Genomic DNA, 24091 nt, shown 5'->3' with positions numbered 1-24091 from the left:
CTTCAAAATGGAGACTGCCTCACTGGCACTGCCCATTCTGTCACAGATACAAAGATGATTCCTCTATATGTCTCTATGGATGGGATACAAGTTCAGGACATGTTGTTGTGGGATGTCCTGTTTTTACTGTGAGTGTGTGTGTGTGTTTTTGTGTGTTGCGTTTGTACTTGGCTGAATGGCCACAGAGCATACCCTGCATGCCAGTGTAACAGATGTATATGTACTCTCTATGCGTTGTGTTTTCTCTAAATAAATCACTTCGGCCAGTGGTCCCAGTTGAGCATCATTTATTTCTGTTGTTAAATGGGAAACAGCACGTTAGTTGTGCAGGGCTGAACGGTATTGATGGCTGTCGATGGCAAAATCTGTAGCATGAAGACAACTGTGTTAGCAGTGGCTTATGTGACCATTACATCTGTGTATGCTAGCTAACACACTTATTTACAGCAATCATATGCCAAAGCACATCCCAGAAAGCCCCTCAATCCCTAAAAGGTACCATATACCCACACATGTATAAATCAGTAACGTACAGCAAACTTGTACACATTGTAAAATAGAAAATAGAAAACAGTATTCAGAACGTGACCTACCCCTTGCATCACATTTTCATACTGGGAAGACCTGATGTTCGCGATCTCCCCCTATCTGCAAGCGGGGCCAATCACACGCCTTATTGTCATCAGAGTTGAACTAACCAATAAGAATGCTTGAACATTAAATACACATTTCTTTAGAGGCAAGTGGAAACATAACCAACCCTGTTACACCAGGAGAAGTGTAAGAGTGTGTCGGAGCAAGACTGACAGACATGTTTCTCTCTCTGATTAGTGACTGATTGATTAATTGACCAAATTATTGATTGATTGCTCAATGAACAGTCTTGTACACAGGGCAGGACAGGGACAGGACCTATTATCTACACACACGGTTGGTCAGTAAACGGCTGACTTTAATCCTATACTTCCTGTTGTCTGACTGATGAGTTGTGCATGTTTGGACAAAACCAGAAAGACACTTCTGTTTTTTTTTTTAACAGGACACCCCAGAAAAGATGGAAATGACAAATATCCCTGTTATGTTTGATGTGTTATTATTGGACTGAATAATAAAAGGCTGTGCCCTGTGGAAAGTACTGAAACTGTACTATGGTAGCAGAATTTAAAGTTACGGAAAATGACTGTGCCATTTACAGGATAATTTATGACATCACAGCTTGACTAGCAGATGGGATGTCAAACCTCTGGCACAACCTCAACCTCAATGTCTGGCCAGCCACCAAACAGCCAACACACCCTGCCCAGAGAGGAAGAGGCAAAGCGAGAGGTTTCACTCTGGCCAGAATCGGTCTAAAATAAGTCCAAGGTGTTTCTATGGGCATATTTTGCACCTAAGCTTGTCGCATGCCTACCCGCCATTGGACAACAACTCCCATTGTTAGGATGGAGACATTGGCATCTCGTCATTACATACAGATATCTGCCACGGCCAGCCAATACGAAAATCAGCGGCCATTTTGGATCAAACGGTTACGTTCCACCAGTCAAATGAACTGAGAGTCTGAGTCTGGAAAAGGTCCGGAATGGCCATACAAAAACATTTGACGTCCCTACATGTCAACCACCCCTTGACGGGTGACAATCTGACCAATCGGGTTCAGCTGTATATTTGACAAGCAGTTCTCAGAGCCAATCTCCGAGCGTAATTTTTTGACAATAGTGTCAGAGAGTAGGCGTGTATGTAAACTAGGGTGTCGCCGAGGTGGCTGTATTCGAAGGCGACAGTCTATTCGGCTAATCGTTTGACTAAACAAATAATGTGATAAGATCGGTCATTTGACCTCCAATTTATAATTCTTCTTGATCGAGAGTCCAAAAATGTTTGGAATAACGGGGTATGCCGATCAGTTTAATGAGCTCGGTGGTAGTTTGAAGAAAGAGTAAGTCGGGGAGCCATTTTGTCTCGGCAGGGTGAGAGAAAGAAAAGGGGAATCACACGGGAGAATATATTTTTTTATTCACATGCTGTAAGAGAAACGGTTCTGTTTTTGGAAATAACATTAGTTACACATCGGATACGGTTGCGACACTCTACCCTCTGCGATATTTAGTTAACTATCAAACTAACTTGGACATCAACAATATCATAATCACACGCTGATATTCCACCTCTCTGCTCGTAACTCGCGCTGGCTCTCTAGACCTGCGGGAGATCGTTTCTCGTCTGTCCGGTGAACACATCTGGTTTCTCGATGGCGAAGAAGACCTACGACCTGCTCTTCAAGCTCCTGCTGATCGGGGACTCGGGCGTGGGGAAGACATGCGTGCTGTTCCGCTTCTCAGACGACGCCTTCAACACCACCTTCATCTCCACCATAGGTGAGGTACCGGGACCGGGGGGGTGTCGACCCTCCCGGGGCCACAGCTGTTAACTAAACTTTGAGTGTACTAAATGGTTAGTTAAACGTTATGACACAATGCCAGTCAAGTTAGCCCGTTTGTTTCAGGTGCATTATCCCTGAATTAAAGTCAGTTATTGCTAAAGTTTCACTTAAGCCATTTGTGTGTCTACATACTTGGTCTAGCCATGCTAACGAGTGCCAACTAACTAGTCTAGATTTAAAGACATTTAGCTGCCCTTTGACTATTGTAAACCTCCTTGTTTTTCATACCATGTAGCTAAACTGGTGTAACTATGTATCTAGAAATGCCGGCATCAGGGTTGGCACTAATTACCACAGCCACAAAGTCAAATGTCGTAAACATTCATGCAAACATCATTTATTTTTGGAATTAATTTAAGGTTGGGGTTCGGCATAATGTTAACCGTGTGGTTTAGATTATGGTTAGGTTTAAAATCAGATTTTAAGAGGAGAAATTGCAGAGATGGGCAGGGTTTAGCCGAGGGGATTCGATTAATCTGGCCTGTGCTCCCGGGTAGACGTGTTTTGCAGCGGGTGAACGTTTTGGAACCGGGTTGCCAACCGGACAGTGAGCCAGGTGCCCGTTAGAAGCCCACAACAATGTCAGCTCAAAACAAAACGGATGTAATTAAGCACGTGGAGTAATGAGTAGGATTATGTGTTTTCGCATGCAAAAGTGACTGCCTTCCCAATGAAAACTAGTTTGAAAATTCAAACATATACATGTAAAAGTTTGTGAGTGCTTTTGGTGACAAGCCAAATTTCTTCAGCCTCCTGAGGTTGAAGAGGCGCCTTCTTCCCAACGCTGTCTGTGTGGGTGGACCAATTCAGTTTGTTCGTGATGTGTACGCCGAGGAACTTAAAACTTTCCACCTTCTCCACTACTGTCCAGTTGATGTGGATAGGGGGGTGCTCCCTCTGCTGTTTCCTGAAGTCCATGATCATCTCCTTTGTCTTGTTGATGTTGAGTGTGAGGTTATTTTCCTGACACCACACTCCAAGGGCCCTCACCTCCTCCCTGTAGGCCGCCTCGTTGTTATTGGTAATCAAGCCTACCACTGTAGTGTCGTCTGCAAACTTCAAATCAAATCAAATTTTATTTGTCACATACACATGGTTAGCAGATGTTAATGCGAGTGTAGCGAAATGCTTGTGCTTCTAGTTCCGACAATGCAGTAATAACCAACAAGTAATCTAGCTAACAATTCCAAAACTACTACCTTATAGACACAAGTGTAAGGGGATAAAGAATATGTACATAAAGATATATGAATGAGTGATGGTACAGAGCGGCATAGGTAAGATACAGTAGATGGTATTGAGTGCAGTATATACATATGAGATGAGTATGTAAACAAAGTGGCATAGTTAAAGTGGCTAGTGATACATGTATTACATAAAGATGCAGTAGATGATATAGAGTACAGTATATACATATACATATGAGATGAATAATGTAGGGTATGTAAACATTATATTAGGTAGCATTGTTTAAAGTGGCTAGTGATATATTTTACATAATTTCCCATCAATTCCCATTATTAAAGTGGCTGGAGTTGAGTCAGTGTGTTGGCAGCAGCCACTCAATGTTAGTGGTGGCTGTTTAACAGTCTGATGGCCTTGAGATAGAAGCTGTTTTTCAGTCTCTCGGTCCCAGCTTTGATGCACCTGTACTGACCTCGCCTTCTGGATGATAGCGGGGTGAACAGGCAGTGGCTCGGGTGGTTGTTGTCCTTGATGATCTTTATGGCCTTCCTGTGACATCGGGTGGTGTAGGTGTCCTGGAGGGCAGGTAGTTTGCCCCCGGTGATGCGTTGTGCAGACCTCACTACCCTCTGGAGAGCCTTACGGTTGTGGGCGGAGCAGTTGCCGTACCAGGCGGTGATACAGCCCGACAGGATGCTCTCGATTGTGCATCATTAGAAGTTTGTGAGTGCTTTTGGTGACAAGCCAAATTTCTTCAGAATCCTGAGGTTGAAGAGGCGCTACTGCGCCTTCTTCACGATGCTGTCTGTGTGGGTGGACCAATTCAGTTTGTCTGTGATGTGTACACCGAGGAACTTAAAACTTACTACCCTCTCCACTACTGTTCCATCGATGTGGATAGGGGGGTGTTCCCTCTGCTGTTTCCTGAAGTCCACAATCATCTCCTTAGTTTTGTTGACGTTGAGTGTGAGGTTATTTTCCTGACACCACACTCCGAGGGCCCTCACCTCCTCCCTGTAGGCCGTCTCGTCGTTGTTGGTAATCTTGATGATTGAGTCGGAGGCGTGCATGACCACGCAGTCGTGGGTGAACAGGGAGTACAGGAGAGGGCTGAGATCCGCACCATTGTGAGGCCCCATTGTTGAGTATTCCTCTTGTCCAGATGGGTTAGGGCAGTGTTATTGCGATTGCGTCATCTGTGAACCTGTTGGGGCGGTAAGCACATTTTGAGTGAGTCTAGGGTGTCAGGTAGGGTGGAGGTGATATGGTCCTTGACTAGTCTCTCAAAGCACTTCATGATGACGGAAGTGAGTGCTACGGGGCGGTAGTCATTTAGCTCAGTTACCTTAGCTTTCTTGGGAACAGGAACAATGGTGGCCCTCTTGAGGCATGTGGGGACAGCAGACTGGTATAGCGATTGATTGAATATGTCCGTAAACACACCGGCCAGCTGGTCTGCGCATGCTCTGAGGAAGCTGCTAGGGATGCCGTCTTGGACGGCAGTTTTGCGAGGGTTAACACGTTCAAATGTTTTATTCACGTTGGCTGCAGTGAAGGAGAGTCTGCAGGTTTTGGTAGCGGGCCGTGTCAGGGGCACTATACTGTCCTCAAAGCCAGCAAAGAAGTTGTTTAGTTTGTCTGGGAGCAAGACATCGTGGTCCGTGACGGGGCTGGTTTTCCTTTTGTAGTCCGTAATTGACTGTAGACCCTGCCACATACGTCTCGTGTCTGAGCCGTTGAATTGCGACTCTACTTTGTCTCTATACTGACGCTTAGCTTGTTTGATTGCCTTGTGGAGGGAATAGCTACACTTTTTTGTAATTGGTCATGTTTCTGGTCGCCTTGCCCTCCTTAAAAGCATTGGTTCACGCTTTCAGTTTTGCGCAAATGCTGCTGTCAATCCACGGTTTCTGGTTGGGGAAGATTTTAATTGTCTCCATGAGTACAACATCACCGATGCACTTGCTAATTAACTCGCTCACCAAATCAGCGTATTCATGAATATTGTTGTCTGATGCTATCTGGAACACATCCCAGTCCACGTGATCGGAACAATCTGGAAGCGTGGAATCAGATTGGTCGAACAGACCTGAGCACGGGCGTTTTCTGTTTAAGTTTCTGTCTATAGGCTGGCAGCAACAAAATGGAGTCGGGGTCAGATTTGCCAAAAGGAGGGTGAGGGAGGGCTTTGTATGCGTTGCTGAAGTTAGAGTAACAATGATCCAGAATTTTTCCATCCCGGGTATTTGATATGCTGATAAAGTTTAGGGAGCCTTGTTTTCAGATTAGCCTTGTTAATCTGGGGGGGGATATACACGGCTGTGATTATAATCGAAGAGAATTCTCTTGGCAGTCGGCATTTGATTGTAAGGAATTCTAGGTCAGGTGAACAAAAAGACTTGAGTTCCTGTATGTTGTTATGATCACACCACGACTTGTTAATCATAAGGCATACCCCCCCGCCCCTCTTCTTATCAAAGAGATGTTTGTTTCTGTCTGCGATGCGTGGAGAAACCAGGTGGCCGTACCGACTCTGATAGCGTGTCTCGAGTGAGCCATGTTTATCGTATCAACGCTGTGCATTACATGGAAGACATCCTGTGGTACCCTTCCTGCAGGCTCATCCTGACATGACCCTCCAGCATGACAATGCCACCACACACAGAACGAGCAGTATGGCTGATTTCCTGCAAGACAGGGATGTCAGTGTTCTGCCATTGCCAATGAGGAGCCCGGATCGTTTGGGACCTGTTGGATCGGAGGGTGAGGGCTCCCCCCCCCAGAAATGTCTGGGAAACTTGCAGGTGCCTTGGTGGAAGAGTGAGAGTCAAGTGTCTACACTGATATTTTCAACCTCTCCCTGACCGAGTCTGTAATGCCTACATGTTTCAAGCAGACCACCGTAGTCCCTGTGCCCAAGAATGTGAAGGTAACCTGCCTAAATGACTACATCAACACCATCATCCCGGAAACCTTTATACCCAATCCGCCCCAACAGATCCACATGTGATTTATACCACATTTATTTACATCAGAATATGTTTTACTTGCAGGCTGCAATGTTTTTATTTGTTTGTTTTATGTAGGCTGTTTTTATAGAGTTGGCGATATAAGTTTTATATTTGTTTAATTCTATATTAACCACATAACAATGATCTTGAGATTCAAAGACGTTATTATAAATGAAACTGTTCTATGAAAACATGCCCTAACTGGCAGATCAGTAGAAATGGTAAATTGGCGCTCGGCTGAAACAGTTTGCTGTCCCCTGGTTGTACTGTATTACTGGCACCTTCAGGAGTGGTCGGGTCGGTAGCAGGTCTCTTTGAGTCATTTGTGTCTGAATGATTTTGTCAAACAGTGTGCTTAAAGCATCCGACAATCTCTATAGTTGATTTTAATTCAAACACATAGGTGTATTTTTGAAAAATACACTTAAACATTTTGCGCTTGCTCAAAAGACTTGGGTTGGACAGCCCTACTGTTGACATTCCTGCTTTTTAAAGGATGCATATATTAAATACCTCATTTCCTGGTTTCCTGGTTTTTCACATGATGAACAAAACTGAACGTAAAAAGAAACCAAAATGAAACTTCTGAAGGGGAAGCATAGAAAAATGGCACATAGAATGGATAATGCTTATCAGACTGGTTTGCGGTGAGTGACAGATCTATTATTTACATTTCTTTCTGAAATGAGAGGGGTCTGTAACAGACCTTTTTAAGGGGCTCTGCTCTATATTAATGTGCGTTTCTTTGTTTCTGTGTGTTTTCCAGGAATAGACTTCAAGATCAAAACTGTTGAACTCCAAGGAAAGAAGATCAAACTACAGATATGGTGAGTGGAGGAGGTGTAACAGGGACGCATCGGAGCGGTTCAACGCCATCGCCACCTGCTACACTGAGTGCATAAAACATTAGGAACACCTGCTCTTTCCATGACAGACTGACCAGGTGAATCCAGGTGAAATCTATGATCCCTTATTGACGTCACTTGTTAAATCCACTTCAATCAGTGTAGATGAAGGGGAGGAGACAGGTTAAAGAAGGCTTTTAAACCTTGAGACATGGATTGTGTATGTGTGTCATTCAGAGGGTGAATGGGCAAGACAAGATTTAGGTGCCTTTGAATGGGGTATGGTAGTTGGTGCCAGGCGCACAGGTTTGTGTCGAGAGCTGCAACGCTGCTGGGTTTTCCGTGCTCAAGAATGGTCCACCACCCAAAGGACATCCAACCAACTTGACACAACTGTGGGAAGCAATGGAGTCAACATGGGCCAGCATCTCTGTGGAACGCTTTCAACACCTTGTTGAGTCCCTGAGGAATTGAAGTTGTTCTGGGGGCAAAAAAATAAATAAATGAAATAATACATTTACATAAGTATTCAGACCTGTTACTCAGTACTTTAACCTTTGGCAGCGATTACAGCTTCAAGTCTTTTTATGTATGATGCTACAAGCTTGGCACACCTGTATTTGTGGAGTTTCTCCCATTCTTCTCTGCAGATCCTCTCAAGCTCTGTCAGGTTGGATGGGGAGCGTCACTACACAGCTATTTTCAGGTCTCTCCAGAGTTGTTAGATCGGGTTCAAGTCTAGGCTCTGGCTGGGCCACTCAAGGACATTCAGAGACTTGTCCCGAAGCCACTCATGCGTTGTATTGGCTGTGTGCTTAGGGTCGTAGTCCTGTTGGAAGGAGAACCTTCGCCCCAGTCAGGTCCTGAGCGCTCTGGAGCAGGTTTTCATCAAGGATCTCTCTGTACTTTGCTCCGTTCATCTTTCCTTTAATCCTGCCTAGTCTCCCATTAACACACAAGTAATGTGTATTTCGTTATTTTTATATATTCAGTAACAGTTAAACGTTTGGACACCTACTCGTTCAAGGGTTTCTTTATTTTTTACTATTTTTTACATTGTAAAATAATCGTGAAGAAACTATCAAAACTATGAAATAACACATATGAAATCATGTTGTTACCACAAAAGGGTTAAACAAATCAAAATATATTTTAGTAGCCACCCTTTGCCTCGATGACAGCTTTGCACACTCTTGGCATTCTCTCAACCAGCTTCATGAGGTAGTCACCTGGAATGCGTTTCAATTAACAGGTGTGCTTGTTAAAAGTTAATTTGTGGAATTTCTTTCCTTATTGCGTTTGAGCCAATCTGTTGTGTTGTGACAAGGTAGGGGTGGTATACAGAAGATGGCCCGATTTTTGTAAAAGACCAAGTCCATATAATGTCAAGAACAGCTCAAATAAGCAAAGAGAAATGGCAGTCCATCATTACTTCAAGACATGAAGGTCAGTCAATACGGAACATTTCAGGAACTTTTTACATTTCTTCAAGTGCAGTCGCAAAAACCATCAAGCACTATGATGAAACTGTCTCTCATGAGGACCGCCACTGGAAGGGAAGACCCAGATTTACCTCCGCTGCAGAGGATAAGTTAATTAGATTTACTCGCCTCAGATTGCAGCCCAAATAAATGCTTCACAGAGTTAACGTAAGATACATCTCAACATCAACTGTTCAGAGGAGACTTCGTGAATCAGGCCTTCATGGTCGAAGCTGCTGCAAAAAAAAAAAACACTACTAAAGAACACCAATAAGAAGAGACTTGCTTGGGCCAAGAAACACAAGCAATGGACATTAGACAGGTGGAAATCTGTTCTCTAGTCTGATAAGTCCAAATTTGAGATTTTTGGTTCCAAGCACTGTGTCTATGTGAGACGCAGAGTAGGTGAACGGATGAGCTCCACGTGTGTGGTTCCCACCATGAAGCATGGAGGAGGTGGTGTGATGGTGCTTTGCTGGTGACACTCAGTGATTCATTTAGAATTCATGGCACACTTAACCAGCATGGCTACCACAGCAATCACCTGACCTCGAATCAATTTGGATGAGTTGGACCGCAGAGTGAAGGAAAGGCAGCCAACAAGTGCTCAGCATATGTGGGAACTCCTTCAAGACTGTTGGAAAAGCATTCCTCATGAAGATGCTTGAGTGAATGCCAGGAGTTTAAAAAGTGTGCAAAGCTGTCAAGGCAAAGGGTGGCTACTTTAAATAATCTTTTTTTTTATTATTCTACAATGTAGAAAATAGTAAAATTAAAAAACCTTGAATGAGTAGGTTGTCAACCGTGTGTGTGTGTGTATCTGTATATACAGTTGAAGTCAAAGTTCACATACACCTTAGCCAAATGCATTTAAAAAAAATCCCTGTCTTAGGTCAGTTAGGATCACCACTTTATTTTAAGAATGTGAAATGTCAAAATAATAGTAGAGAGAGTGATTTATTTCAGCTTTTATTAATTGTAGACTTCCAAGTCTGGTTCATCCTCAGGAGCAATTTCCAAACACCTGAAGGTACCATGTTCATCTGTACAAACAATAGTACGCAAGTATAAACACCATGGGACCACACAACTCAGGAAGGAGACGCGTTCTGTCTTCTAGAAATTAACGTACTTTGGTTTGAAAAGTGCAAATCAATCCCAGAACAACAGCAAAGGACCTTGTGAAGATGCTGGAGGAAACAGGTACAAAAGTATCTATATCCACAGTAAACCGAGTCCTATATCGACATAACCTGAAAGGCCGCTCAGCAAGGAAGAATCCACTGGTCCAAAACTGCCATAAAAAAGCCAGACTACGGTTTGCAACTACACCATCCCAACGGTGAAGCACGGGGGTGGCAGCATCATGTTGTGGGGGTGCTTTGCTGCAGGAGGGACTGGTGCACTTCACAAAATAAATGGCATCATGAGGCGGAAAATTATGTGGATATATTGAAGCAACATCTTAAGACATCAGTCAGGAACTTAATGCTTTGTCGCAAATGGATCTACCAAATGGACAATGACCCCAAGCATACTTCCAAAGTTGTGGAAAAATGGCTTAAAGACAACAAAGTCAAGGTATTGGAGTGGCCATCACAAAACCCTGACCTCAATCCTATAGAACATTTGTGGGCAGAACTGAAAAAGCATGTGCGAGCAAGGAGGCCTACAAACCTGACTCAGTTACACCAGCTCTGTCAGGAGGAATGGGCCAAAATTCACCCAACTTATTGTGGGAAGCTTGTGGAAGGCTACCCGAAATATTTGACCCAACTTAAACAATTTAAAGGCAATGCTACGAAATACTATTTGAGCGTATGTAAACTTCTGGCCCACTGGGAATGTGATGAAAGAAATAAAAGCTGAAATAAATAATTATCTCTACTATTATTCTGACATTTCACATTCTTAAAATAAAGTGGTGATCCTAACTGACCTAAGACAGGGAATTTCTACTAGGATTAAATGTCAGGAATTGTGAAAAACTGAGTTGAATTGTATTTGGCTAAGGTGTATGTAAACTTCTGACTTCAACTGTATATAATGTGTTTAACAGGAACACAGCTGGTCAGGAGAGGTTTATATATAATGTGTTTAACAGGAACACAGCTGGTCAGGAGAGGTTTATATATAATGTGTTTAACAGGGACACAGCTGGTCAGGAGAGGTTTATATATAATGTGTTTAACAGGGACACAGCTGGTCAGGAGAGGTTTATATATAATGTGTTTAACAGGGACACAGCTGGTCAGGAGAGGTTTATATATAATGTGTTTAACAGGGACACAGCTGGTCAGGAGAGGTTTATATATAATGTGTTTAACAGGGACACAGCTGGTCAGGAGAGGTTTATATATAATGTGTTTAACAGGGACACAGCTGGTCAGGAGAGGTTTATATATAATGTGTTTAACAGGGACACAGCTGGTCAGGAGAGGTTTATATATAATGTGTTTAACAGGGACACAGCTGGTCAGGAGAGGTTTATATATAATGTGTTTAACAGGGACACAGCTGGTCAGGGGAGGTTTATATATAATGTGTTTAACAGGGACACAGCTGGTCAGGGGAGGTTTATATATAATGTGTTTAACAGGGACACAGCTGGTCAGGAGAGGTTTATAAATAATGTGTTTAACAGGGACACAGCTGGTCAGGAGAGGTTTATATATAATGTGTTTAACAGGGACACAGCTGGTCAGGAGAGGTTTATATATAATGTGTTTAACAGGGACACAGCTGGTCAGGAGAGGTTTATATATAATGTGTTTAACAGGGACACAGCTGGTCAGGAGAGGTTTATATATAATGTGTTTAACAGGGACACAGCTGGTCAGGAGAGGTTTATATATAATGTGTTTAACAGGGACACAGCTGGTCAGGAGAGGTTTATATATAATGTGTTTAACAGGGACACAGCTGGTCAGGAGAGGTTTATATATAATGTGTTTAACAGGGACACAGCTGGTCAGGAGAGGTTTATAAATAATGTGTTTAACAGGGACACTGCTGGTCAGGAGAGGTTTATATATAATGTGTTTAACAGGGACACAGCTGGTCAGGAGAGGTTTATATATAATGTGTTTAACAGGGACACAGCTGGTCAGGAGAGGTTTATAAATAATGTGTTTAACAGGGACACAGCTGGTCAGGGGAGGTTTATATATAATGTGTTTAACAGGGACACAGCTGGTCAGGAGAGGTTTATATATAATGTGTTTAACAGGGACACAGCTGGTCAGGAGAGGTTTATATATAATGTGTTTAACAGGGACACAGCTGGTCAGGAGAGGTTTATATATAATGTGTTTAACAGGGACACAGCTGGTCAGGAGCGGTTCCACACCATCACCACGTCCTACTACCGAGGCGCCATGGGCATCATGCTGGTCTATGACATCACCAACGCCAAGAGCTTCGAGAACATCAGCAAGTGGCTCCGCAACATCGACGAGGTACACACACGGACATTATACACACGCACACATTCCCACACACATATAGATAGAGATACAGTTAAGAATGTGAAATGTCAGAATAATAGAAGGGAGAATGATTTATTTCAGCTTGTATTTCTTTCATCACATTCCCAGTGGGTCAGAAGTTTACATACACTCAATTAGTATTTGGTAGCATTGCCTTTAATTGTTTAACTTGGGTCAAATATTTCGGGTAGCCTTCCACAAGCTTCCCACAATAAGTTGGGTGAATTTTGGCCCATTCCTCCTGACAGAGCTAGTGTAACTGAGTCAGGTTTGTAGGCCTCCTTGCTCGAACATGCTTTTTCAGTTCTGCCCACAAATGTTCTATAGGATTGAGGTCAGGGCTTTGTGATGGCCACTCCAATACCTTGACTTTGTTGTCCCTATGCCATTTTGCCACAACTTTGGAAGTATGTTTGGGGTCATTGTCCATTTGGAAGACCCATTTGCGACCAAGCTTTAACTTCCTGACTGTCTTTTTACTGTTGTTTTATTTCTTTACTTACCTATTGTTCACCTAACACCTTTTTTGCACTATTGGTTAGAGCCTGTAAGTAAGCATTTCACTGTGAGGTCTACTACACCTGTTGTATTCAGCATTTCACTGTAAGGTCTACTACACCTGTTGTATTCAGCATTTCACTGTAAGGTCTACTACACCTGTTGTATTCAGCATTTCACTGTGAGGTCTACTACACCTGTTGTATTCAGCATTTCACTGTCAGGTCTACTACACCTGTTGTATTCAGCATTTCACTGTGAGGTCTACTACACCTGTTGTATTCAGCATTTCACTGTGAGGTCTACTACACCTGTTGTATTCAGCATTTCACTGTGAGGTCTACTACACCTGTTGTATTCGGCATTTCACTGTGAGGTCTACTACACCTGTTGTATTCGGCATTTCACTGTGAGGTCTACTACACCTGTTGTATTCAGCATTTCACTGTAAGGTCTACTACACCTGTTGTATTCAGCATTTCACTGTAAGGTCTACTACACCTGTTGTATTCGGCATTTCACTGTGAGGTCTACTACACCTGTTGTATTCAGCATTTCACTGTGAGGTCTACTACACCTGTTGTATTCAGCATTTCACTGTGAGGTCTACTACACCTGCTGTATTCAGCATTTCACTGTAAGATCTACCTACATCTGTTATATTCGGTGCACATGACAAATACACTTTCATTTGATGTCTTGAGATGTTGCTTCAATATATCCACATAATTTTCCTCCCTCATGATGCTATCTATTTTGTGAAGTGCACCAGTCCCTCCTGCAGCAAAGCACCCCCACAACATGATGCTAACACCCCCGTGCTTCACGGTTGGGATGGTGTTCTTCGGCTTGCAAGCCTCCCCCTTTTTCCTCCAAACATAACGATGTTCATTATGGCCAAACAGTTCTATTTTTGGTTCATCAGACCAGAGGACATTTATCCATAAAGTACCATCTTTGTCCCATGTGCAGTTGCAAACCGTAGTCTGGCTTTTTTTTATTTTTATGGCGGTTTTGGAGCAGTGGTTTCTTCCTTGCTGAGCGCCTTTCAGATTATGTCGATATAGGACTCGTTTTACTGTGGATATTGATACTTTTGTACCTGTTTCCTCCAGCATCTTCACAAGGTCCTTTGCAGTTGTTCTGAGATTCATTTGCACTTTTCACAACAAAGTATGTTCATCTCTAGGAGACAGAACGCGTCTCCTTCCTGAGCGGTATGACAGCTGCGTGGTCCCAGGGTGTTTATACTTGCGTACTAATGTTTGTAGAGATGAACGTGGTACCTTCAGGTGTTGGAAATTGCTCCCAAGGATAAACCAGACTTGTGGAGGTCTACAATTATTTTTCTGGCTGATTTCTTTTGATTTTCCCGTGATGTCAAACAGAGGCACTGAGTTTGAAGGTAGGCCTTGAAATACATCCACAGGTACTCCTCCAATCGACTCAAATTATGTGAATTAGCCTATCAGAAGCTTCTAAAGCCATGGCATCATTTTCTGGAATTTTCCAAGCTGTTTAAAGGCACAGTCAACTTAGTGTATGTAAATTTCTGACCCACTGGAATTGTGATACAGTGAAATAATCTGTCTGTACACAATTGTTGTAAAAATGACTTGTGTCATGCACTAAGTAGATGTCCTAACCGAGTAGATGTCCTAAGGCATTTGTGGAGTGTTTGAAAAACGAGATTTAGTTACTCCAACCTAAGTGTATGTAAACTTCTGACTTCGTGTGTGTGTGTGTGTGTGTGTGTGTGTGTGTACAAAATATAAAACATCAGCAGTTTCCAGCTACAACATTAACAATGTCTGCACTGTTTCTGATCAATTTGATGTTATTTTAATGGAAGAAAAAAAAGTGCTTTTCTTTCAATAACAAGGACATTTCTAAGTGATTCCAAACTGTTGAATGGTATTATATATATATATATACATATATACACACACACACACACACACACACACACACACACACACACACACACGTTATATAGTTGATCTTGCTAAAGCGTTCACTGCCTCATTCAGAGGGCCGGATGGGGTTAGTCTGTACTATGATGGGGTTAGTCTGTACTGTGATGGGGTTAGTCTGTACTGTGATGGGGTTAGTCTGTACTGTGATGGGGTTAGTCTGTACTGTGATGGGGTTAGTCTGTACTGTGATGGGGTTAGTCTGTACTGTGATGGGGTTAGTCTGTACTGTGATGGGGTTAGTTAGTACAGACTAACTAACCCCGTCATCGTACAGACTAACTAACCCCAACACACAGTGCAGACTGTTGGGGTTAGTTAGTCTGTACGATTATGCGCCAAGGTCAGTCTGTACGACGATGCGTCGGGGTGTTGTGTGATGTTGGGGTTCGAGTTAGTCTGTAATATGATGTGTTTCAGCATGCCAACGAGGACGTGGAGAGAATGCTGCTAGGCAACAAGTGTGACATGGAGGACAAGAGGGTGGTACCAAAAGCCAAGGGAGAGCAGGTGAGACACACTATCATTTCAATAGGCTCCATGTTGTATTAACAGTAGACTTTCAGCCTGTCAGAACGTTGATATATAGATATGATAAATGGTGCAGTAACTATTATCTAGGATTCATTGCTTGAAGAAATATTTGTGGAAATATATATATTTAAACAAAATAACAACAATAGTTATTTGTTTAGATAATCAATGATATGTTTTGTATAATTCTATTAATCAAATGTATTTATAAAGCCCTTCTTATATCTGCTGATATCTCAAAATGCTGTACAGAAATCAAGCCTAAAACCCCAAACAGCAAGCAATGCAGGTGTAGAAGCACGGTGGCTAGGAAAAACCTCCTAGAAAGGCCAGAATCTAGGAAAAAACCTAGAGAGGAACCAGGCTCTGAGGGGTGGCCAGTCCTCTTCTGGCTCTTCTGGCTGTGCCGGGTGGAGATTATAACAGAACATGGCCAAGATGTTCAAATGTTCATAGATGACCAGCAGGGTCAGATAATAATAATCACAGTAGTTGTCGAGGGTGCAACAGGTCAGCACCTCAGGAGTAAATGTCAGTTGGCTTTTCATAGCCGATCATTCAGAGTGTCTCTACCGCTCCTGCTGTCTCTAGAGAGTTGAAAACAGCAGGTCTGGGACAGGTAGCGCGTCTGGTGAACAGGTCAGGGTTCCATAGCCGCAGGCAGAACAGTTGAAACTGGAGCAGCAGCACGGCCAGGTGGACTGGGGACAGCAAGGAGTCATCATGCCAGGTAGTCCTGAGGCATGGTCCTAGAGCTCAGGTCCTCCGAGAGAAAGAGAGAATTAGAGAGAGCCGTCTTAAATTCACACAGGACACCGGATAAGACAGGAGAAATACTCCAGATATAACAAACTGACCCTAGCCCCCCGACACAAACTATTGTAGCATAAATACTGGAGGCTGAGACAGGAGGGGTCGGAGGGATATCTTCAACCACCAACTAACTATCCTGAGACAAGGCCGAGTATAGGCCACAAAGATCTCCGCCACGCCACAAACCCGAGTGGAGGGGGGTGGGCAACCCAGACAGGAAGACCACGTCAGTGACTCAACCAACTCAAGTGACGCACCCTTTCTAAGGACAGCTTGGAAGAGTGCCAGTGACTCAACCCCTGTAATAGCGAATCCCAGTGGAGAGAGGGGAACCGGCCAGGCAGAGACAGCAAGGGCGGTTCGTTGCTCCAGAGCCTTTCCGTTTACCTTCACACTTCTGGGCCAGACTACACTCAATCATAGGACCTACTGAAAAGATGAGTCTTAAATAAAGACTTAAAGGTTGAGACCGAGTCTCACTCACTAATATGTTTTGGTTCTAGTCAGGATTCTAGCAGCCGTATTTAGCACTAACTGAAGTTTATTTAGTGCTTTTTCCGGGTAGCCGGAAAGTAGAGCATTGCAGTAGTCTAACCTAGAAGTGACAAAAGTATGGATACATTTTTCGGCATCATTTTTGGACAAGTTTCAGATTTTTGCAATGTTACGTAGATGGAAAAAAGCTGTCCTTGAAACAGTCTTGATATGTTCGTCAAAAGAGAGATCAGGGTCCAGAGTAACACCGAGGTCCTTCACAGTTTTATTTCAGATGACTGTACAACCATCAAGATTAATTGTCAGATTCAACAGAAGATCTCTTTTGTTTCTTGGGACCTAGAAATAGCATCTCTGTTTTGTCCAAGTTTAAAAGTAGAACATTTGCTGCTCTCCACTTCCTTATATCTGAAACACAGGCTTCCAGGGAGGGCAATTTTGGGGCTTCACCATGTTTCATCTAAATATACAGCTGTGTGTCATCTGCATAGCACTGAAAGTTAACATTATGTTTCCGAATGACATCCCCAAGAGGTAAAATATATAGTGAAAACAATAGTGGTCCTAAATCGGAGCCTTGAGGAACACTGAAATTTACAGTTGATTTGTCAGAGGACAAACTGATATTTTTCTGACAGATAAGATCTAAACCAGACCACAACTTGTCTGTGTAGACCAATTAGGGTTTACAATCTCTCCAAAAGAATGTGGTGATCAATGGTATCGAAAGCAGCACTAAGGTCTAGGAGCACGAGGACAGATGTAGAGCCTCGGTCTGATGTCATTACAAGGTAATTTACCACCTTCACAAGTGCAGTCTCAGCGCTATGATGGGGTCATAAACCAGACTGAAGAGTATCGTATACATTGTTGGTCTTCAGGAAGGCAGCGAGTTGCTGCGGAACAGCTTTTTCAAAACAAATTAGAGGAATGGGAGATTCGATATAGGCTGACTCTTTGGGTTGTCAGAGAATTTATAGCATTATATTTGATGCTCCTTGGTAGGGGTCTGAGCAGATTTATTTGTTGCGATTGCAAATGTGCTAAAATGGTGGTCCGATAGTCCAGGATTATGAGGAAAAACATTAAGATCCACAACATTTATTCCATGGGACAGAACTAGGTCCAGAGTATAACTGTGACAGTGAGTAGGTCCAGAGACAAGTTGGACAAAACCCACTGAGTTGATGATGGCTCCGAAAGCCTTTTGGAGTGGGTCTGTGGACTTTTCCATGTGAATATTAAAATCACCAAAAATTTGAATATTATCTGCCATGACTTAAAGATACGATAGGAATTCAGGGAACTACTTTCGTTTGACAAAGTAGAAATTAATAAGATTACAATATAACCGTCCAGGTTGGTGAAATGTTTTGCTGAATTCCTAAACAAAAGCACCTGAACTGTAAAGAATGAATTGCATAAAGAAATAGCATATTTTATGTTTATTATGTTAAAACAAAGCCTATATGTTATTATGTTAAAACAAAGCCTATATGTTATTATGTTAAAACAAAGCCTATATGTTATTATGTTAAAACAAAGCCTATATGTTATTATGTTAAAACAAAGCCTCTATATGTTATTATGTTAAAACAAAGCCTATATGTTATTATGTTAAAACAAAGCCTCTATATGTTATTATGTTACAACAAAGCCTATATGTTATTATGTTAAAACAAAGCCTATATGTTATTATGTTAAAACAAAGCCTCTATATGTTATTATGTTAAAACAAAGCCTATATGTTATTATGTTAAAACAAAGCCTATATGTTATTATGTTAAAACAAAGCCTATATGTTATTATGTTAAAACAAAGCCTATATGTTATTATGTTAAAACAAAGCCTATATGTTATTATGTTAAAACAAAGCCTCTATATGTTATTATGTTAAAACAAAGCCTATATGTTATTATGTTAAAACAAAGCCTCTATATGTTATTATGTTAAAACAAAGCCTATATGTTATTATGTAAAACAAAGCCTCTATATGTTATTATGTTAAAACAAAGCCTATATGTTATTATGTAAAACAAAGCCTCTATGTTATTATGTTAAAACAAAGCCTATATGTTATTATGTTAAAACAAAGCCTATATGTTATTATGTTACAAATGTTTGCTTAGTAACCAAAGCAATGCCACTGCGGGAGTGGTAATGTGCCGAATGCAGGGATATTCTTGGAAAAAGTGACATTTGGAAATAGAGCTGCACCTATTGAATTATGAGTTATTTGACAAAGGTACGTGTTTAAAAAAAAGACTCTTTCAGATTCTATATAGAAATCACAATGTTTTATCTGCATGTGACTTTGAAGGAGGATTTGACACTGTGTTGCTCCTTTCTCTGCATCTGTCAATTATACAGTGCCTTGCGAAAGTATTCGGCCCCCTTGAACTTTGCGACCTTTTGCCACATTTCAGGCTTCAAACATAAAGATATAAAAGTGTATTTTTTTGTGAAGAATCAACAACAAGTGGGACACAATCATGAAGTGGAACGACATTTATTGGATATTTCAAACTTTTTTAACAAATCAAAAACTGAAAAATTGGGCGTGCAAAATTATTCAGCCCCCTTAAGTTAATACTTTGTAGCGCCACCTTTTGCTGCGATTACAGCTGTAAGTTGCTTGGGGTATGTCTCTATCAGTTTTGCACATCGAGAGACTGAATTTTTTTCCCATTCCTCCTTGCAAAACAGCTCGAGCTCAGTGAGGTTGGATGGAGAGCATTTGTGAACAGCAGTTTTCAGTTCTTTCCACAGATTCTCGATTGGATTCAGGTCTGGACTTTGACTTGGCCATTCTAACACCTGAATATGTTTATTTTTGAACCATTCCATTGTAGATTTTGCTTTATGTTTTGGATCATTGTCTTGTTGGAAGACAAATCTCCGTCCCAGTCTCAGGTCTTTTGCAGACTCCATCAGGTTTTCTTCCAGAATGGTCCTGTATTTGGCTTCATCCATCTTCCCATCAATTTTAACCATCTTCCCTGTCCCTGCTGAAGAAAAGCAGGCCCAAACCATGATGCTGCCACCACCATGTTTGACAGTGGGGATGGTGTGTTCAGCTGTGTTGCTTTTACGCCAAACATAATGTTTTGCATTGTTGCCAAAAAGTTCAATTTTGGTTTCATCTGACCAGAGCACCTTCTTCCACATGTTTGGTGTGTCTCCCAGGTGGCTTGTGGCAAACTTTAAACGACACTTTTTATGGATATCTTTAAGAAATGGCTTTCTTCTTGCCACTCTTCCATAAAGGCCAGATTTGTGCAATATACGACTGATTGTTGTCCTATGGACAGAGTCTCCCACCTCAGCTGTAGATCTCTGCAGTTCATCCAGAGTGATCATGGGCCTCTTGGCTGCATCTCTGATCAGTCTTCTCCTTGTATGAGCTGAAAGTTTAGAGGGACGGCCAGGTCTTGGTAGATTTGCAGTGGTCTGATACTCCTTCCATTTCAATATTATCGCTTGCACAGTGCTCCTTGGGATGTTTAAAGCTTGGGAAATCTTTTGTATCCAAATCCGGCTTAACTTCTTCACAACAGTATCTCGGACCTGCCTGGTGTGTTCCTTGTTCTTCATGATGCTCTCTGCGCTTTTAACAGACCTCTGAGACTATCACAGTGCAGGTGCATTTATACGGAGACTTGATTACACACAGGTGGATTGTATTTATCATCATTAGTCATTTAGGTCAACATTGGATCATTCAGAGATCCTCACTGAACTTCTGGAGAGAGTTTGCTGCACTGAAAGTAAAGGGGCTGAATAATTTAGCACGCCCAATTTTTCAGTTTTTGATTTGTTAAAAAAGTTTGAAATATCCAATAAATGTCGTTCCACTTCATGATTGTGTCCCACTTGTTGATTCTTCACAAAAAAATACAGTTTTATATCTTTGTTTGAAGCCTGAAATGTGGCAAAAGGTTGCAAAGTTCAAGGGGGCTGAATACTTTCGCAAGGCACTGTATGATGCATCCATCTCTTCATATACAATTTGACAACTGATAATATTGTCACTCATCAGATTATTGTCCATTTAATCTTGTCTATAGGTTCTTTTTATGTGTGAAATTGTTTTCGGTGTAGTTTTGATTGGCTGACTGGCATCGTTTCAACTTGGATAAAGTCAAGGATATGTTTTGCATTATTCTAAAGGCCTTCTGCAACAAGTAGCCTGTTTTTATTTCCCTTTAAATAAATTAGATTATTAGAGGAATTACAGTAAACCAAGCAGCAAAGAAACGGCTTCGTTTTACAAAGTAAACCGTAAAAGATAATGTTATCATTCTGCAAGGCGAGATGTCAAACCTCATTACACTATTGTTCTAAATTAAATCAACCTTATCATTCAGTTAGGCCTAATTTTAAATTAGATTGTGAAGCAAACTTGCACAATTATCGCCCATTCCGTCCATTTGTCATTCATTCAGTGGGCATCGTTTTCTTCACTGGATAGTCAAGGATATGTTTTGCATTATTCTATTTTTCTGAAGGTCTACTGCAACACGTAGCATGTGTTTGTTTCCCTTAAAGTACATTTGTTATAGAGTTATAGTAAATAATCAGTCATGTCCTCCTCTTTCACTCTCTCTCAGATTGCCAGAGAACATGGTATTAGATTTTTTGAGACGAGTGCCAAGGCCAACATCAGCATCGAGAAGGCTTTCCTCACGCTAGCAGAAGACATCCTCAGAAAGGTTGGTGGTGTTAGTATCTGTAGCATGTGTGTATGTACACTACCAGTCAAAAGTCTGGACACACCTACTCATTCCAGGGTTTTTCTTTATTTTACTTTTTCTACATTGTAGAATAATAGTGACGACATCACAACTATGAAATAACACATATGGAATCATGTAGGAACCAAAAAAGTATTAAACAAATCCTAAATATATTTGAGATTCTTCAAAGTAGCCACCCTTTGCCTTGATGACAGCTTGGCACACTCTTGGCATTCTCTCAACCAGCTTCAGGAGGTAGTCACCTGGAATAGGTGCACCTTGTTAAAAGTTAATTTGTGGATTTGCAGTCCAAATAAATGCTTCACAGAGTTCAAGTTCAAGGAGACTGCATGAATCAGGCCTTCGTGGTTGAATTACTGCAAAGAAACCACTACTAAAGGACACCAATAAGAAGAAGAGACTTGCTTGGGCCAAGAAACACGAGCATTGGACATTAGACCAGTGGAAGTCTGTCCTTTGGTCTGATGAGTCCAAATGTGCTATTTTTGGTTCCAATCGAGGTGTTTGTGAGACGTCGAGTAGGTGAACGGATGATCTCCACATGTGTGGTTCCCACCTTGAAGCATGGAGGAGGAGGTGTAGGGGTGCTTTGCTGTTGACACTGATTTATTTAAGAGGGAAGGCACACTTAACCAGCATAGCTACCACAGCATTCTGCAGCGATATGCTAAACCATCTGGGTTGGCCTTAGTTCCACTATTATTATAACCAACACACCTCCAGGTTGAGTAAGGGCTATTTTACCAAGAAGGAGAGTGATGGAGTGCTGCATCAGATGACCTGTCCTCCACAATCACCCAACTCAATTTGGATGGTTTGGGATGAGTTGGACCTCGGATTGAAGAAAACGCAGCGAGCAAGTGCTCAGCATATGTGGGAACTCCTTCAAGACTGTTGGAAAAGCATTCCTCATGAAGTTGGTTGAGAGAATTCAAGAGTGTGCAAAGCTGTCAAGGCAAAGGGTGGCTACTTTGAAGAATATATATATATTTTGATTTGTTTAACACTTTTGTGGTTACTAAATGATTCAATATGTGTTGTTTCATAGTTTTGATGTCTTAACTATTATTCTACAATGTAGAAAATAGTCCAAATGAATCAGTTGGTCCAAACCTTTGACTGGTACTGTGTATGTGATGATGGTGGTGTAAGCAATGTTTGCATGTATAATGTGTGTGTAACGTGGGTGTGTGTTGCAGACGCCCGTCAAAGAGCCCAACAGTGAAAACGTGGACATCAGCGGTGGGAGTGGAGTCACAGGATGGAAGAGCAAGTGCTGCAGTTAGAACAGCCCTCTGTCCCTCCCTCACACACACTGACATGCACACTCTTTATCTCTAGTAGCTAACTCTCTAACACTCATCCCCTCGATCTTTTGTCATCAATTCTCTTGACCAACTCTCTCTCCTCCCCTCTCTCTCTCTCTCTCTCTCTCTCTCTCTCTCTCTCTCTCTCTCCTCCCCTGTCCCCTCTCTCTCTCCTCCCCTGTCCCCTCTCTCTCTCCTCCCCTGTCCCCTCTCTCTCTCCTCCCCTGTCCCCTCTCTCTCTCTCCTCCCCTGTCCCCTCTCTCTCTCTCCTCCCCTGTCCCCTCTCTCTCTCTCCTCCCCTGTCCCCTCTCTCTCTCTCCTCCCCTGTCCCCTCTCTCTCTCTCCTCCCCTGTCCCCTCTCTCTCTCTCCTCCCCTCTCTCTCTCTCCTCCCCTGTCCCCTCTCTCTCTCTCTCTCCTCCCCTGTCCCCTCTCTCTCTCTCTCTCTCTCTCTCCTCCCCTGTCCCCTCTCTCTCTCTCTCTCTCTCTCTTCCCCTGTCCCCTCTCTCTCTCCTCCCCTGTCCCCTCTCTCTCTCTCCTCCCCTGTCCCCTCTCTCTCTCCTCCCCTGTCCCCTCTCTCTCCTCCCCTGTCCCCCCTCTCTCTCTCTCTCTCTCTCTCTCTCTCTCTCCTCCCCTGTCCCCTCTCTCTCTCTCTCTCTCTCCTCCCCTGTCCCCTCTCTGCTCTTTCTCTCCTCCCCTGTCCTCTCTCTCTCTCCTCCCCTGTCCCCTCTCTCTCTCCTCCCCTGTCCTCTCTCTCTCCTCCCCTGTCCCCTCTCTCTCCTCCACTGTCCCCTCTCTCTCTCTCCTCCCCTGTCCCCTCTCTCTCTCTCTCTCTCCTCCCCTGTCCCCTTTCTCTCTCTCCTCCCCTGTCCCCTCTCTCTCTCTCTCTCCTCCCCTGTCCCCTCTCTCTCTCTCTCTCTCCTCCCCTGTCCTCTCTCTCTCTCTCCTCCCCTGTCCCCTCTCTCTCTCTCCTCCCCTGTCCCCTCTCTCTCTCTCCTCCCCTGTCCCCTCTCTCTCTCTCTCCTCCTCTGTCCCCTCTCTCTCACTCTCTCCTCCCCTGTCCCCTCTCACTCTCTCCTCCCCTGTCCTCTCTCTCTCCTCCCCTGTCCTCTCTCCTCCCCTGTCCCCCCTCTCTCTCGCTCTCCTCCCCTGTCCCCCGTCTCTCTCTCTCTCTCCTCCCCTGTCCCCCCTCTCTCTCTCTCTCTCCTCCCCTGTCCCCCCTCTCTCTCTCTCTCTCTCTCCTCCCCTGTCCCCCGTCTCTCT

The 24091-nt window shown here is 42.9% G+C and overlaps 1 protein-coding gene across 1 annotated transcript; it reads left to right on the top strand.

The window, feature by feature from the left end:
- Positions 1-1734: 1734 nt before the first annotated feature.
- On the top strand, positions 1735-22811 carry rab10 (RAB10, member RAS oncogene family). The gene is made up of 6 exons (XM_021601145.2): positions 1735-2378; positions 7406-7466; positions 12285-12423; positions 15345-15434; positions 21377-21478; positions 22723-22811. Exons 1-6 carry the CDS (start codon positions 2252-2254, stop codon positions 22807-22809), a joined length of 606 nt encoding a protein of 201 aa, XP_021456820.1. The 5' UTR covers positions 1735-2251; the 3' UTR covers positions 22810-22811.
- Positions 22812-24091: the final 1280 nt, after the last annotated feature.

This window comes from Oncorhynchus mykiss, chromosome 4, assembly GCF_013265735.2.
Source record: "Oncorhynchus mykiss isolate Arlee chromosome 4, USDA_OmykA_1.1, whole genome shotgun sequence".
In the NCBI taxonomy this organism is placed as follows: Eukaryota; Metazoa; Chordata; class Actinopteri; order Salmoniformes; family Salmonidae; genus Oncorhynchus; species Oncorhynchus mykiss.
Note: the sequence above shows the minus strand (reverse complement) of the source record. Positions and strands in the feature narration are given on the sequence as shown.